Source organism: Plectropomus leopardus, chromosome 8 (genome assembly GCF_008729295.1).
Source record: "Plectropomus leopardus isolate mb chromosome 8, YSFRI_Pleo_2.0, whole genome shotgun sequence".
Classification (NCBI taxonomy): domain Eukaryota; kingdom Metazoa; phylum Chordata; class Actinopteri; order Perciformes; family Serranidae; genus Plectropomus; species Plectropomus leopardus.
The window spans coordinates 34,779,663-34,797,315 of NC_056470.1; the positions used below are offsets into that span (position 1 = coordinate 34,779,663).

The 17,653-nt window shown below is 39.1% G+C and overlaps 1 protein-coding gene across 1 annotated transcript; it reads left to right on the forward strand.

The window, feature by feature from the left end:
- Positions 1 to 3,526: 3,526 nt before the first annotated feature.
- On the forward strand, positions 3,527 to 5,534 carry LOC121946521 (galactose-specific lectin nattectin-like). Its single transcript, XM_042491120.1, has 6 exons — positions 3,527 to 3,592; positions 3,845 to 3,860; positions 3,953 to 4,044; positions 4,391 to 4,525; positions 4,666 to 4,774; positions 5,464 to 5,534. The coding sequence occupies exons 1-6, from the start codon at positions 3,527 to 3,529 to the stop codon at positions 5,532 to 5,534; spliced, it is 489 nt and encodes a 162-aa protein (XP_042347054.1).
- The last annotated feature ends 12,119 nt before the right edge of the window (positions 5,535 to 17,653 follow it).

Sequence of the window (17,653 nt, forward strand, 5' to 3'; positions counted from 1 at the left end):
TCTCATGATATGGAACTGGCTGAGTGTCAGTTGGTGGCTGTGGCATGATTGGAGAACTTCACAGTCTGCTTCATGTTCTTCTGGGATGGGTGCAAAAACGATCAAGTCATGAAATAAATATAAGAGCTTCCTTCAAATTCATTTCTCCATGAGACGATGGAAAGTGCTCCGTGTGTTTGTTACTCCTTGGAGCATACAGTTAAATTACAAGAATCCTAAGGACACACAAAAGTGGGTTTTGGATTTGTCTGCTTTGTCCATTTCAATTTGATGGTAAAGATGGAGTACTGAGAACCACTCAGATCCAGAGAGTGCTGTGAAAGCATCCTCAAGCTGTGGAAGAGAATAGGCATCCTTGAAGATTAACTTCCTGTAATCAATACAGAGTGGCACACTTTCTTCTTCCTTTCCACTGCAGTCGGTAATTAAAAAGGGGGATTCAGATTCAGGGGTTACTCAGATTTCAGGAAGTTCTTAAAAATGTTTACGGACAGCAAGCCAATATTTATGTATATATTTTTATATATATGATACAGGAAGCTGGAGACCCGGAGAAAACCCACGTAGGCACAAGGAGAACATGTTCCTCAGCACAGAAGGGCCCCTGCCACCGTACCGCCGAGTGTAAAACAGAAATTCATATTATTCATGTTATGAAAGCAGTGCTGCTGGTCTATTGAATCATGCTGATTGTCTTGTTCAAAGTCAAACAGAAACATCTTAATTCAACAGCCCTGAAAAATTTGTTCATAGGGGTGGCTGCCAGTTTATTTTCAGCTGTGTGCACAGAATCCGCTCCAGGACTGTTCACAGGAATTTAACATTTGATATTTACTTAAAGCAACAGAGTGTAACATAACTGTGTGACATGTGGTTAACTTAAAAATGGATCAAAAACAATTACCTACAAAATAAAAAGAACAGTTAATCTGCCGGTGATGACTGGACGTCTCGACTTGTTTCGGAGTGTAGGTCCACTAACAGCAGCAGAGGCGAGGAGGTGAAGGTCTGGGAAGTGGTGGTCTCAGTGTATAAGGGGACGGGGTGAACATTTTAGCTTTTTGTTAATGATATATGATGTCTGCAGTGCATACTGTGGCCTACTGATTCTGGATATTGTGTGTAATAGTAATTATTAATAAGAGTAAAAGATTTGTATGAGTTTATGACAGGAAATACCAGCTGAATACACATCAGGTGAGTCACGGAGAGAAGTTTGCTGTTTGATCTGAATAGATTTTTAGAGAGCAGGTTCGACTGTACGTAGGCCATCCAGCTGACAGGTGTAGCTGATATAACAGCATCAGCACCACACAGATGTGTGCCTTGGCACGGTCACAATAAAAGGTCACTCTAAAATGTGCAGTTTCATCTCATGACACAATGTCACAGATGTCAGTTTTTAGGGAGCGCGTCATCGGCTGCTGTCTGTGAGCTGAATGTTTATTTTACAACAATAAGCTGTCTCCAGTGTTGCTTTCAATAATTTGGCAGTTCATCCAACCGTTGCAAACCAAGCAAGCCCTCCGGATGGCAATGAGGGGGTTTCGGTAGTGGCCAGAAAAGTGTTTTTGTGAAACATTATGTCACAGTTGACCTTTGACCTTTTGGATTTAAAATATCAGAACTTCATAATTATATCCTTTTAGACAATTGTGTCAAATTTGAGCAGGTGAATTCTTGAGTTATGGTCAAAAACATGTTTTATGAGGTTACCGTAACCTTGACCTTTGACATTTAGCCACCAGATTCTAATCAATTCATTCTTGAGTCCAAATAAATGTTTGTGTCAAATTTGAAAAAACTCCCTCAAGGTGATCTTGAGATATGGCTTTCACAGGAATCAGATGAGTGCGAGGCCATTGTGATCTTGACAGTTGACCACCAAAAAAGTTAGTGCCAAACTTGGTGATATTTCTTTCTAGGTGATCTTGAGATATTGCTCTCAAATATAATTTGCTCATCCTTGAGTCTAACTGAAAGTTTTTACCAAATTTAAAGAAAAAAAATCCCTCAAGGTTTTCTTGAGATATTCACAAGAATGAGACCTCATGCCTCTGACTTTGGCATAAAAACTGCTCAGGAATGACTGGAAGAGACAGAGAGATCAAGCTCTCCACCTGGCCTTCAAATTCACTAGATCCCAATCTGATCCAGAGTTTGTGGGACATGCGGGTACCCCGGAGGTACCTGTGATCCTTGGTGGGTCCTCCCTGGATCGGACTTGGCTCTGGCCTGTAACATGGACACAGAACATCTTGGGGGAGTCTTGTGGTCTGTGGCAGCAGAACGGTGATGACGGATCCTTTGAGTAAATGGTACATGGACTGTACTTGTTAAGCGCTTTTCTAGTCTTCATGACCACTTAAAGCGCTTTTACACTCGAATGTCACATTCACCCACTGACACACACATTCAGACACTGTTGGCCGAGGCTACTGTACAATTTGGGGTTCAGTATCTTGCCCAAGGACACTTTGACATGTTGCCCGGAGGAGCCGGGGAACGAGCCGCTGACCTTCTGATTAGAGGACGACCCGCTCTAACTCTGAGCCACAACCGCCCCGGGGCCCTCTGGGTTGAATTATGGGGTATCAAATTGGATCAGATCTGTGAAATTTGGAGGCCAGGGTGATGCCTTCAGCTCTGTAGTCATGTTCATCAGACCATTCCTGAGCGTGGTTTACGGTGCTTGTGTACTGGGACAAGGACAGCAGTCCGATTAAATGACCTGATGGAGCTATAACCGTAGCTTGACTAAACTTAATGTAAATGTACTGAGTTGTCAGTATATGCAAATAAAATACAGACAAACCTTATCCTGTGCGAGTGCTCCATATGAAATGGGGAGTGCTTTATCTATAATTGGTGATATCCATCACCTCAACACCAGGCAAATCACTCAACCTGTGGGGGAAAAATTCACTTCCGTTAAGTGTAGGGATCAAATCCAGTGTGTCTAGAAATTTTCTGATGATAGCTGCAGCGTGCAGGTCCATCTAAGTCGTTAATGAATTCAATTTCCTCTGTTCCCAAAGATTCTCAACTGGTGTTCCTCACTTCTTGCCCCCCATCTGACGTTCGCCTGTCGGGATCGCCTGACTGCAAACAAGCTATAAGTAAATGTTATCTTGTGATCAGAGAGCGTCACGTGTCTGCAGTTGTCTGAGTCAAAACACACAGAGAAGGTATATAAACTGTAGGTTTCCCTGTCAAAGACACCCTGCTACCTGCTTCTGCTGCAAGTGCAACCTCACCTGATCATCACAACAAGGTGAGTCTCCCGTTTCGTCCCTGCAACAGCTGATTTGATTCACATCTACAGAAAATACTTTTATATCTTGTCATTTTTACATTCAGTGTTCACCTTAAGATAAAATCCTCTTTTCACACCCAGTACTTTACAATGCCTCTTCTTTTTTAAAATTCTTTATTCATATGTCACCAAATAACACTACTTTCAGTAGAATTTTTTGCAAATGTTAAATTTGTGATTTATATTCACATTTTTGCATCACTTTGACAGATGGCATCAAGTCTTCTTGTCATTGTGGTCCTCTGTTTGACCATTGAACTGTGGACTGGAGTGAATGTAAGTAATATGTTTTTTTTTTTTTTTAGAAAAATCTTTGGTGTTATAAACCACCAGTGCTACGAGAGCTCTTCCAGCCCAGAATCATGTTTTTAACACAGTGTAAATGCTTTATTGATGTTTTGCGATAAAACACATTTAGACGAATAAAAATCAACATCCTGTCACTTTGTATATTTGAATTTAAATCTTATAAATGAAGGCAAATCAGAGATGAGTTTGACGCTAAACATCCCGTCTTTATCTTCACAGGCGACATGTGACCCAGGTTGGTACCTGTCAGAACGGTGGGGGTGAAATACAGCAGCTGCACTTTCTGCATGATTGTCCTTCTAATCATCTACATTTGTTTTACATATAACTGCTGTGAAGTTTGCCCTGATGGTTGGGCTGCATTTGACAAAAAGTGCTACCAGTTCCACATGGACCACAAGACCTGGGGAGAAGCAGAGGTACGTCCTGAAACAATTTTAGTTAATTTATAACTGAAACACTGTATTAGTGGCTTATGCTTTTAATCAGCTGTTCTTACAAGAATCATTGAGTGGTAAAAGTTTGTGTATGTGCGGTTTAACGTGAGTGGCACATTCAAACAGCTTCACAATTATCTGTGACTGAATCTGACACAAAAGTTCAAAAAGCATGACTTGACGTGTCAGGAAAACGTATTCTCTGTCACATTCTCACTTTGTTTCAAACATTTTTCATCTCACTCTGTCCTCATCCAACTCCACTCATCTCTGTATTATTTCTCTTTGTCTTTTCTTTTTTATTTGCTCCACATCTCTCTTTTATCAGCATTTCTGCACCACTATCGGTGGAAATCTGCCTTCCATCCATAGTGACTTTGAGTACCAAGTCCTCAGAGCGGGGATTCTCAGAGCGAGCGGCGCACATACAAACATTTGGGTTGGAGGCTACGATGCAACGCATGTGAGTCCGCCTTCTTTGTATATTCTTTAACTCATCTTTGACAAAACATTTAACTTTAAAACATAACTGAAATACATCACACAAAATCTATAAATTAGGGTTAAAGGCTCTTTTAAAAAAAAAGGAATGTTTCCTTTCAGGAGGGTATTTGGCTGTGGAGCGATGGCACAAAGTTTGACTTCAACGGCTGGGGCAAAGGGGAGCCCAACAACAGCGGCGGAGAACATTGCATGGAGATGAACTTTAATGGTAAAACTTTGTCCTCTTGATGGGCATTTTTATTGAGAAGCAGTTTGGAAATCATTTATCAGTAATGAAGACAGAAAAATGATCTTTTTTAACTGATAATGTGGTTCAGCCTTACATCATTAATGCATTTTGTTTTATCCATACTATGAATTTTGTTTTTTATTTCCGTTGTTTCTTTTTTTTTTTTAATACAGGCTTTCATTTGCAAGTGTTGCAGTTTATCTCCCTCTTTATTTTAATTTACAGTTAAGACAAGATATATTAAAAGCTACAAAATAGGAAACAGACACAAGCACATACAAAAAAACATAAATAATACGAGCAATAGCATTAATCTCAGCCAGTGAAATTTACAAATTACAAATCTGTCAATCCAAAATGAGAATAGGAGAAATTGGGAAATAAGATACAATTAAATCCACATAATTTTGTTCTGGGATCAGACTTCAAATTTGAATGCATCTTCAGGTACATTCTTAGAATTGCTTTATATCCTCACAATTTTCCAAAAATGGTTTGACAAGAAGTGCCCCCTGATATCAAAGTGTGGTACATAAAGCTTAAATCCATATTTTTGGGTTTGGAGGGAGTTAATAAAATATTACTTTTTTTAATTTAAAAAAAAGGCAAAGTGAATGTGAACATTTTACAGCCGAGCCGTCTAACATGCTGTCATTGTTTTTCTACAGGACAGGACATTATCAACGACATGAGGTGTGACAGGAAGAAAGCTTTTGTTTGTGTCACATACCCACAATAAGACATCAGACATGTCTGTCCTGGTGAGACATACCCACATTAAGACATCAGACATGTCTGTCCTGGTGAGGTCGCGTCCCCACCCATGATGTCACTTCCAAAAGGTTGTTGAGCCTCGATGACTTCACTGCTGGAGGATCTACTGACAGTTCTGATTTCATTTTGATTTAATAAAGAAAATTTCATCAAGCAGTTGGTAGAAGGTACAAGTATATTTATTAGTCATTTTTCAAGCAAAGTTTAAAATGAAATGACAATTTGTCCTTGATCTTGCTACGTCTTTGTAGATGAAAAATGAGTTGATTTAAATGAAAATTGCATCCGGTTTCTTGGGCATGTTGCTGCTGATGGCATCATGAAGTTCCTGCAGTGCATTTTTTGAGTTTGGCTCTGAACAAGGTCTGCCCATCCAGTGCACCGGCTTGATTCTGGATGTCAGGGGTTAACCATGTCTCTGTGAAGATGTGTGCAGAGCAGTCTCTGATTTCCTGTTGCTGAGTTGATTGATTTTACTTCAGATTGTGGTTACATTTCAAGAAAGATAACATTTCAAATGATAAAATCACACAGTAATAACATGTCAAAGTTTGGGCTTCTCTTGAACTGCAGCATCAGCAGATTCAATCTATACCTGATATGTTACCATCCATGGTGTAGACTTTTGTGCTTCTGCCATAAATAAGTAAGCAGGCAGTGTAGTTAAATGTGGGTACTCATCTGTCTTGGGCCAGTTGATTCAAAAAACAGATTTCAGAGACAACAGCAATTTTGAAGTAAATAATTATGTTAATTGTCCTATCGCTAACCACCGTCCCCGAAGCTCGCTCAGACCAGCAGTCAGCGCGCTGCCTAAACTAACAATGACAGCTGTTTGTGTCAAAGACATATCCAAAGATGCTTTACAAAACTTTTGAGGACAGAAGCTCCTTATTTCACACAGAAGCCATCAAAATTATCGTCAGTATGCTGCGGTGTTAGCGTTAGTAAGCCTTTGCTTTCTTTGTAATGGTTTTCAGTTTTCAACTACAGTCTTTTGCTGCAGTTAACACTGATGATACTAAGACTAAAGCCTCATTCCCACTGCAAAAAAAAACAAAAAAAACGCTAATACCCTCAACATCTGGCTTAATGACTTAATGCAATGGGAATGCAGACAAATGTCATTCACACCCCTGTGAAATGACTCTGCAGTAGATGTGGATTTTTATTACTTCCAGCTTCGATCGGCATTGATGGGAACACAACACCTGGGTGAACGCAGTAATTTCAACTCCTTAACCGGCGAGATTCAATGACGTGCCGTCACTAACTCCCTCTGTCTCTTCCTAAGTAGCGCTAAAACACCCATCCACAGTTTCTCTCTCACCTGACAAACAGTCTCTCCACACCTGACGGTGAAGCTCGGAGGTGCATGGTCTCTCTCTCACCAGGACGCAAGGTGTCTACACGGTGTCGGTCATCCCGCCGACTAAGGCTCTGATTATTCGCTGTTTATTATTCTGGACAGCCCTATTCATTTGAGACATGACTCAGTTTCACCAATTAATCATTATTTATCACGCGGCATTCTTTACAACTGCTAACTCCAGTGCAATGTGATCCCATCGCCTCCTTTAACTTGTGCACTGTAATTTAGTCCTTTTTGCGTCTTCTTACATTGATGTCTGCTGCGTTACAATTGTCCATGTTTCCGGATTGTTCTGGTAACACATTGAGCCGTTGCTCCTCCTGCAGCACCAGCAGAGAAAGTCCAGGGCCAAGACTTCTCCTCCATGTGACCTGTGGCATGAAATGTTGAGACACCTCTCAACACCTTCTCATTTGGAATTTAAAAGTGACTTAAGTCAGATTTATTTTTAGTGCTTGACAGCAGTTAAATTTAAAGGAGCTACACACCAACTTCATTATGACAACCTTTTACCTACAATTTCAAGATGTCTGCCACTTATCATCAACATTATCATCACCATCCTAAGCACTGAGCTGATCAAACCACACAAAGAGAGCATGAGAAGAGGAAGAAGATGGTGCAATTGTGCAACTTCAGCTTCCTGACTGATGAGACAGATGGGAGAGTGGAAGGAGGCTGTGAAGAAGAAAGGGAGACTGCCTGCAGGAGAACTGCAGGTTGATCATTTTTGCTCCATCAGAATCAATTTCAGAATGAATATCCATCAAGTTGCCTTCTTCTGCTTCTTATCAGGTGAGAACTGATTTCAGTTCATCCATTACAATTAGTTGTTCCTCAGTGATGCGTTTGATATAAGAAATAAAGACACTGGAAAACAGACAGATGTGGTTGATTTCAAAACCATTCAAATCATGTACAGAGATAAAAACCATCTACTACCTAATAATATCCAAATGTTGTTTCAGACAAAAGAAAGTTTACATGATTTGAAAGGAATTGTTCAAGAAACAGCTAGTGAGGACGTCATGCAAAATATCATTATATTACAGCCAAAGGGGCTGAATTATGGATCAGCTGTAGTGTGGAATTGAAAACATGTAGAACATTTAAAGAACTGAAACATGTTTTTAAAACAAGATATTAAAGGGCTACGAGCTGCTAGAACAGAGAGGGAAACGGGCTGAATCACATGATACATAATTGATGGGTTGCTGTGACTTTGTTGTCTGTCTTGGTGTATTTTTTTGTTCTCTGATGAGTGTGTATATTTGTTTATTCAGATTGATCTGTTCTTGTTTTTGTCTTAATTCTCCTTTGTTAATATCAAGGTGTGTATGGTAAATGTTAGGGCAGAAATTTGGAATTTTCCTCTTGAATTAAACTTTTTTGTTTATTTGAAATTGAAAAAAAAGGCAGTATGATCTGATAAGTATTCACTTCCTCCTACTCCTTTTTCAGACAAGAATTACTCAAGTTTCTTTACTGAATTTGTCCGATGGGCTTCTGGGGTTGTTTTTCTTGCTAATATTTTATTTTGTTCTCATATTTTATTCGCAATGATCAAAATAAAGATCTATTCTCGTAATGCCGGCAGACACACCACTTACGTCTTAGATGCTTATAAAAAAACATGCCTTGTCTTTTTTGCGGTGAGATGATCAATTTCTCCTGCTTGTGAAATATTTTGAGATGTTCATGAGGATGAATGTATTTTAAATAACTAAAACACTGCCACAAAGCTTTGATCCATGTTGTTCATGGCTGGACTATTATGAATATTAACTTTGTCTGTAGGCTGCAGCAAAACAAAGTAGGAAATAACAACGATAAACACAATTATTTGCCTTGGATTGTCTTTGAAATGTGCTGTTTAAATGAACTCGCCCCAAAACAGAGAAAAAACAAAGCATTAACTTCACAGCCTGCTTACTTACTTACTTCTGGAAGGAGCACAAACACCAAGGAAAAGTAACTTAAACAACAAAATCTGCAAGTCTACAAAATCAGGCTGGCATAATGCTCCGCTCCTGAAACCTGGTGTTATGAGGCCATGTTGCAGACAAAATGCAGTCAGACTGAAGTCCAGCTTCAGATGGAGGTGAAGACGAACAGCTATCACCTAGTGGCCCTTCTTGTGCTGCTACTGCAACACAATAACTGCTGTAGCATCAGTTAGAGGTTGATCTTTGCAACATAGAAAGTACTTACCATGAGTGATCTCTGTTTGTCTTTTCAGCCTCACTGTGTGCTGGAAACACAGGACTCATGCGTGCAAAACGCATTATTTACACAGGAGCTGAAGGAGGAAGTGGTTCCGTCAGTTGCCACTTGTCTTTGGCTGGAAACACAAAGTTCTTCTGTAGGGACGAATGTCAAGACAAAGATATTCTCGTTAAAACAGAAGATGTCAGAGCTCAGAATGGCAGATTCAGCATCGAATACGAAAATGGATCTTCAGGAGGAGGAATTCTGAAAGTGACCATTTCACGTCTGACCAAGTCTGATGCAGGACGGTACAGATGTGGTTTGAGCAAATCTTTGTTCCAATATTCATATCAGGAGTTCGAGGTCAGAGTTTCAGATGGTGAGTTTCTAAAGTCATTAAACCTCATTTATTTACTTTATTCACCATATTTAGTGCTTTCAGAGGCGTAAGAATAAATTAAATCAAGTGAATTAAACTGGAATAAGAATGTGAGTTATTTAAAGCAGGGAATACTGTGATGAGACTGCAGCATCGTACAGGAAGTACAGACAGTAAGTCATGATTGTTGATCTCTTCAGGGGGACTGTTGGATGGATACTATGGCTTTCTCTCTACAAACACTGAAGGTGAAGAAGTCACTCACAGTTGCAGCAGAAGTGTCTACAGAGGGTGGAAGTTCTTCTGTAGGAACGACTGCAAAAAACAAGAAGACGTTCTCATTGAAACAGACGGCAACAAAACTCAGAGCGGCAGATACAGCATGGAGTACAGAGAGGGATCTACATACGGACTACAAGTGACCATCGCACAGGTGACCGAGTCGGACACAGGACGCTATAGGTGTGGTTACGGCAGAGCTTTGTCTCCGGAGTTGTACTCGTTGTTTCCGATCATTGTCGTAGACGGTGAGTTTGAATGAAAAATTCTGAAAATGTTCTTCAAATCTTCACAGTCCACCTTCTGTTCAGTGCATCAGTCAATTTTCACAGCAAAAAAAATGACAATGAAAATATTTCTTGGGTCGGTGGAAGTGGGTGGAAATAACAGGAGACACACGAATATTCATTTTTCGGGTTACAGAATTTGAGTTGTTACAGCTCTGAGGTCGCCAGAGTCATCAGAACAACAGCTGGTGCAGGTGCAAGTGTTAAAAATATGTTTAATTTGCTTTTCCTACCAAATTATATTTAAATTATTTATTGAAATGAAAATACCAAAATATTGGGTATTTTACCTGTAAATGCTTCACATGTAGTATTCAGATATACATGTACAGTTTAATTAGTAGTATATACAGGTAAAGTCACTACATCACCTCCAGCCTTTTCTGTAAGGGTCACTTTGCCGTTTTTCAATGAGCTCACTCTTGGAGTCGGCCTCGAGTGGACATTTGAGGAACTGCAGTTTTTTGCGCTTCCTATTTGCTTCACTTTTCATCCTCAGAGGTTGCCACTTGGTTTAAAATTACTCTGAATTTATAAAGCGTGTGTGTTCAAGACAAAATAGGGTGTTTAGTTGATCTGGAGTTTTCAGGATTCAAGCAGCCAATTCTACTTTTAAAATGTCTTAATGATAAAGAGTAGATGAAGAGTTGTAAAGTAATCAATGCAAAATGTTTTGCATGTCTCCAATGTAGCTATTTATCCTTATAATGATAAACTTTCCCTTTTTTCTGGCAAAATTTCTCCTCTCATCAAAAAAAACCCCAAATAATATTTGTAGTGACAGTTAATTTAGTATATGCACAAACATTTACTCTATTATCACACTTAATGCCGCATTTTGGTTTTTCTGTGTTCAACACTATCAATATGATTTTGGCTATAAATTGTATCTATCCATGTAATTTCTCTCTCCAGGATTTCTGTGTATCAGTTGTGATTCGGTATCTGATTGTTTCATTGTGATTTTGTTGTTCACATCTCCAGCCAATTCAAACCCTAAATGGACTCCTCCATCTTTTTCAACACCGGCCCCCCCAGTCTCCACTCCGACAACAACTCAGAGTTTAAGCTCCAGCTCAGGAAGTTTCACACCTTTATCGGTTTACCCCGAAACCACCGACCAGTTTACAGGTACACAACATTAAATACTGTAAAAAACAAAATTTTATACATCACAAACATTCAAGTAGAGATGAAATGAAAAAAACTTTTATATCACATCCCTTTTATGCCTATTTAACAATATATGCCTTTTTTAATATATTTATTTTTACAAAATCTATCTCATTTGATCAGATTAAAGTATTTAATACATTTTAAGACATATTTTTCCAATAATACAATAATTTCTCTCTCCATGTCTATGCCCAGTGTATCTCTTTCCTCTGGTCGTGTGTGTGCTCTTGGTCGTGGCGCTGTTTGCTCTTGTTCTACTGCTCCTCTGCAAAATGAAGACGATGAATGTATACAACAGCAACATGGAGGTAAATATCTTTAACTTCCTTTCTCTGTTCATTCTCACTCTGGGCTTCACTGATGGCCACTAATACACTGAGAAACAACTGAAAATGACTGCACAGATAAGTCGTTTATTGAAGTTGCAGTAGTGAACTTTTGGCCCCCAGAGGGCAGAAAAACATCAAAACAAGCTAACAAATATACTGTCCCTACTGTACAGAATAACAAAATGCATGTTTTTTTGCTTTGATGGCTGTGGGATCTAACATCGCAGTTTGAGTGGGTTTCAGAGGTGCATTTTTTGCACTTACAGTATGAATGTAGCAGTTTTGATTCCACTGTGTATTTTAGACTTATTGTAGGAGCTGAGCTGGAAAATCAAAGATTAAACAAAAATATACCATCTTGCCAGAATGTATGCCATATGCATTAATACAGCCACAATTATGTATATATATATATATATATATCTATATATATATATAATTATATATATATATATATGAATGAATGATATGAAATGCGCAAAAGGTGCAAAACGTTCCCATTAAAGAAAGGTCTTTTTTTTCACCTTAAATCTCAGACATAGTGCTTTCATAGAGTGAAGAAAAACAGAAAGTAAATATTTGGAAATGTTTTTCTATCTACATGAAATTAAATACAGAACACAGACAAGATATTCAATGTTCAAACTGATATTCTTTGTTGTAGTTGTTTTTTTAAATATGCTCTAATTCTGAATTTGATGCATGTAATACATCTCAAAGGGAACAGGTGCAACTTTACCACTGTGTCACGTCACCTTTTCTTTTAACAGCACTCAGTAGGTGTTGAGGACTGAGGACACTTATTGTTGAAGTTTTCAAAGTGAAATTCTTTTCCATTCTTGCTTGATATTAGATTTCAGTTGCTCAACCGTCTGGGGTCTCCTACATAGTATTTTCCACACATTTTTAATGGGAGACAGGTTTGGACTGCAGGCGGGCCAGTCTAGTCACTGAACTCTTTTACTATGAAGCCACGCTGTTGGAACATGTGCAGAATGTGTCTCATTGCCTTGCTGGAATAAGCAGGAACGTCCCTAAAAAAGACATCATTTGGATGGCAGCATATGTTGCTCCAAAACCTGTATGTACCTGTCAGCCCAAACAGTATTTCACAAACGGTAAACCTTGTGTCATCTGAGCCTTTCGAGGATGCCTCTTTTATGCATAAACCAACATACCCAAAATCAAATATCTACAATTTTTCATTATTATTTACATAAAAAAAGAATGAGATCATGAGGAAAAAATAAATATTAAGTAACCAAATAAATAAACAGTAACCCCTGTAAATACCTGATGATTGTCAAACCCTTTCTTTATCCCTGTACCTTGTAAAAAACATGTTTTTTTATTTTAAAGTGGTTTGTTTTTGGAAACTGTCTTTTGGGTGTAGACATTTAATTAATGTTTTACAGTAAGTCAAAAAGGATTTGCAAATCACTGCATTCTTAATATTTTATACAGCATCCCAACCTTTTTTTTAAATCTGGGTTCTACAAAAAAGAAAAGAAAAGGTCTTGGCAAATGAACAGTTGTTTTACTTTTCAGTGTGTCACCTACGAGAACAGCCCACCAGCCTTCACATGTGAGGATACCTACTACCAGAGCCTCGATCCAGCCAGCAGGGATCAGAACCAAATCTACTTAACACAACACAATTGAGAATTCAGACCAGAGGGAGTAAGACTGCTGTAAGCCAGGTACGTTGAGCCTAAAGCCCGAGTTATTGATGCAACGAAGATGGCTCTCTGTTGACCCGACTTGATGGTAACATGCTGCCAACCTGACCTGGTCTGGAACAGTTTAAATTGCTGAATAATGCAAGAGAGGCACCAAGCTCTTCATTGCTTTGCTACTTTTAAAAAGATATACAACCGGGGAAATTGATCATCAATTTGTTGATAAACTGTAAGGGTGATAAAAGATGTTAAAAATTTCAAAGTCATTGGCCTGTGGAGGTAAAAAAAAAAGACATCTACACTCACACTGACCTGATTATACACAAGACCAAGACTGAGCTGCTGGGGAGCGGCAGCCTTACAACAAAGGCCAGGACATCGATAATATTATGCAACAAAGATCTTCGGAAATATGGAGGACCTGGCAGAAATATGCTGAACAACTATATCGGTTGAGACTCAATGTGAAAAGTATTTTGAAACTGCGGAGAAGACAAGGAGAATCTCTTGAAATGCAACAATACTCTTTTTTTTTGCAAAAAAATAATACAATATGTGGATTACTCCAGAGCCATGTAGGGATCCCACGGTCATGGAAAACCTGGAAAAGTCATAGAATTTCACATTTTCTTTTTCCAAGCCTGGAAAAGTCATGGAATTTGGAAAAATCACTGGAATTTTTGGAAAAGTCATGGAAGTTGTTGCATGTAATGATGTTGTTATAGTCATCTTCTGTCAATAGCACTTCATATAATGTAACATAACATGTAGAATTGATTTTCTGTAGCTGTTGACGTAACGCAGCACTAATATCCGTTACTATGGTTCCCACGGATACTAAAAAAGGCTTAAAAGGAATTAATTTCATTAATCTAAAATAATTGATATTGATATTAATAATAAGTGACTTAGAAAACAAATTGAACTTCTAATTATATGTTTATTTAACTTTATATTTTAGCTTTTTTCAGGCCATGTCTTTGTTCTTTTTTCTTTTCTTTTAGTTATTTTTCATTTGTGTGTGGTAATTTTCAGGAAATGTTCTTGTATCTTTTAACAATTGCATGCTATGTAAAGTTGCTCAATGGCTTTTTTGCTCAGGTTTCAAAGGGTTAAAACGCACATCTCATCTTAGAGAAGGAAAAACATTTAAACACAAACAGATGAAAATACACAGATTATAAGAACGTGTTAAACATTGATGTGGCGACTAAATAACCATTTGAATTTTAGCCTCACCCTGCGCTGGTGTACATGTGAATGTAGACTTTGATGTCAATCAGATGCAGTTTAAAGATAGAGTCAGAACCTTACAGCCACAGAGGAAGTGATATTTTTCGTCAGTCTGATCTACAGCAGGACTGTAACAGGATAAGAGGTGAGCTGATGATGTTAAAATGCAGTTTGTATTGTGAACACTAGGTGTCATTCTCACTGCATGTGTGGGTTGCTTCTTTACCAACACTGACAGCAGATGTGGCAGCAGTAGCAGGAAAAGTAAAAGCGAGCAGTGAATGCAGGAGATTTCGGACACTGTGGCAGAGAGTTAAAACTGAGGGTGCTCTATGAGGGATGAAATTAACAAAAATTTCTTGATTAAAAAAAAATGAGGTGATGAAAATGCATGTGAACTGAAAAATTGAGTCAGAAAACACGCTCAACTTTAGATAGAGGAATGTGGCTGTGATTCAGTTCAAAACATATTGATGTTATAAATCATACAGGTGAATGATGATGATGACAACTGGATGATAAACGAAATGTTTTGTTAAAAATACAGTGCTGTTGTTAATTATGATTTATTTTCTGTCTATTTCATGTCCAGTGGCAGTTAGCAGGAGCATAATTCTCCTGCTGGACAGAAGACAGAGCTGCTGGACGGAGAGGACGCAGATACAGTTGGCTTTAGTCAAGTTAAATATGATCCCAAGTCTGTACAAGATGTTTAATTTTGAAAATTGATTAGATGCGATGCTTGTGTCAATCTGCTCTGTGCTGCTTGACACGGTCGCTGTCTGTATCTGGCAAAAATAAGCTTGCTGCATATTTCTGGGATGCTGGTTGAGATGCTCCGATGGCTCCGGTGGAATAACTAGCATTAACTAGAACATCAGCAATCAGCTCTGGAGGCTGTGCCGTGCCGCTGATAGACCCGGTAGAATTTAGGGGTTAGGCTGAGCCCAGACACCCTATGGAGGAAATTCATTTTGGCTGCTTGTATCCGCGATCTCTTTCTTTTGGTCACTACCCATGATCATGACCATAGGTGAGGGAGGGAAAAAAGATGGACCGGTAAATCGAGAGCTTTGCCTTCAGGCTCAGCTCCTTCTTCACCACCATCATCCCAACTGCTTCACACTTGGCTGCAAACCGCCCCAGTGCATGCTGGGAGGTCACGGTGTCATGAAGCCAGCCGGACCACATCATCTGCAACTAGCAGATCTCTCTGGATTAATTAGGTAAATATAATCTAATCTAAGTGGCGATAGTCAACCCTGGCGGAGGCCTACACCCTTTTGGAAGGTGTTTGACTTTACACATAGTATGCGGACACAGGTCTAACTTTGGTCAGGGAGCCCAGCACCCCATATTTTCTCAGTACCGGAGGTCCAAAAAGACCGGAGGTCCGACATGTAGACCACTATTTTGCATCTCAGCACTCTCAGTTCCATCGTCTCAGAATCAGTGGGTTTTTGGTTAGAAACCTGAAACATGGTTTGTGGTTGACACAAGCTGAAGAGACTTTCACATTTTGTTTTTTCATTTTTTTTTGCACAGAAAAAACAGCAGTAAGTACCCTGCTGTCAACTTTGAAGCTTTTATGTATCTTTTGAAAGGCGGTTGCTAAAAATTGGCTAAATGTGACGATAGAACGTCGTGCCAAACACAGCTTTGCAGCCTCGTTGTTGTTGTGATGGTAAGTCACGGGACCACGGAGCTCCTTTGTAGCCTAAACCTGGATTTCCACCGCTTGCATGTGTGTTTTGGAACAGCTCAGCTGCTGTTTTGCTCCATGCTCTCTCTCATCCGTCAACTCCCATTTGTTGCGGTTTGAGTGCGGCATAGCCCAGTACTGCTGGATCAGCTGGAGTGGCGAGACTGAGGAGTTTCCGCGGTAATTACAGAATTACACAATTGTTGCCGGAGCCGATTCGCAGTGGAGCCAGTGGAAGTGATTGCATAGACTAGACTAGAAAATACGGTCGCATTCTCTTTCTGGTGATTGCATTTATAGGCTTTAAAAACCCTTAAAGTGGTGTTTGTTTTTGAGGATTATTTTGATGAACAAAACATTTAAGTATCTTAAATGTTTGTTTACCACAGAGATTATTTTCTGTAGTGATCCAGTGGAATACCTAATAGGTTGTATCTTCTTTCTGTGCCTTGATATTGATCATTCACTACACATTGTAGTCACTGTTTGTCGCTGTTGTCCAACAAGATGTTATCGTTTGTTTAAAAAGGGGAACATTCATGAACAGCTGCACAGTATTCATATCACTCTATAAATAACTGAATTTGAATTTGTGTATAATGTTTACGCTCTAGTGTCCCATAATCGATTTACATTAATTCAAATAACTCAGAGGTACTGTACACTGTTCATGTTAACAAAGAGCCATGCAGCTCTTCTGCTCGTCATGGCAGGCAAGTGTTTTACAAATGTTTGTTCTCTTACAGTAGGTAGATAGATATCCTCATGGCTGCAAAACCAACACACGTTATCTTGCACTTCAGTTATGTTATCATTGATGTCCAGACTAATGCAGACCTAATTCAAATTATAAACAGAGCCAAATAAAGATCACTTGCAGTGAATTAATTTCTGTTTTTCCAGTCCAGCTTGCTGTATAATAAGAGTTAAAAGACAACCGTGTAACAACAGATTCAGTAAATTCAGAAGACAAATTTAGATTTAGACAAATTTAGAGTGCGTGAAATCAAAAGTTGATCAAGCTGTACAGGGATCCGAATATGCAAGTTTAAAAAGATGTGTTTTAAGATGAGATTTCAAAGTGGAAGGAGTATCGATGTTGTGTTGTCAGACCTGAGAGTGGGTGCGTTGATGTGTATGCGTTCAGAGAGGCACAGAGCAGCAAGCTTATGGATAACCTTAAAGGTGAGGACCAGTATCTTATAGTTGATGCTATATTTGAGCCGATGAAGCTGCTGAAGGACAGCAGTGATGTGATTAATGGAGGGCGGTCCGAGCAGCAGAGTCCTGGACCAGTTGAAGTTTATAGAGAGACGTGAGAGGGAGACTGAAAAGAAGTGGATTGGTCAATGCGAGATGTGACCAGGGTGTGAATGACAATGACGGTGGTCTTGGGTGTGAGATAGGCGTAGACATATATTACGTAATATGAAAATATGC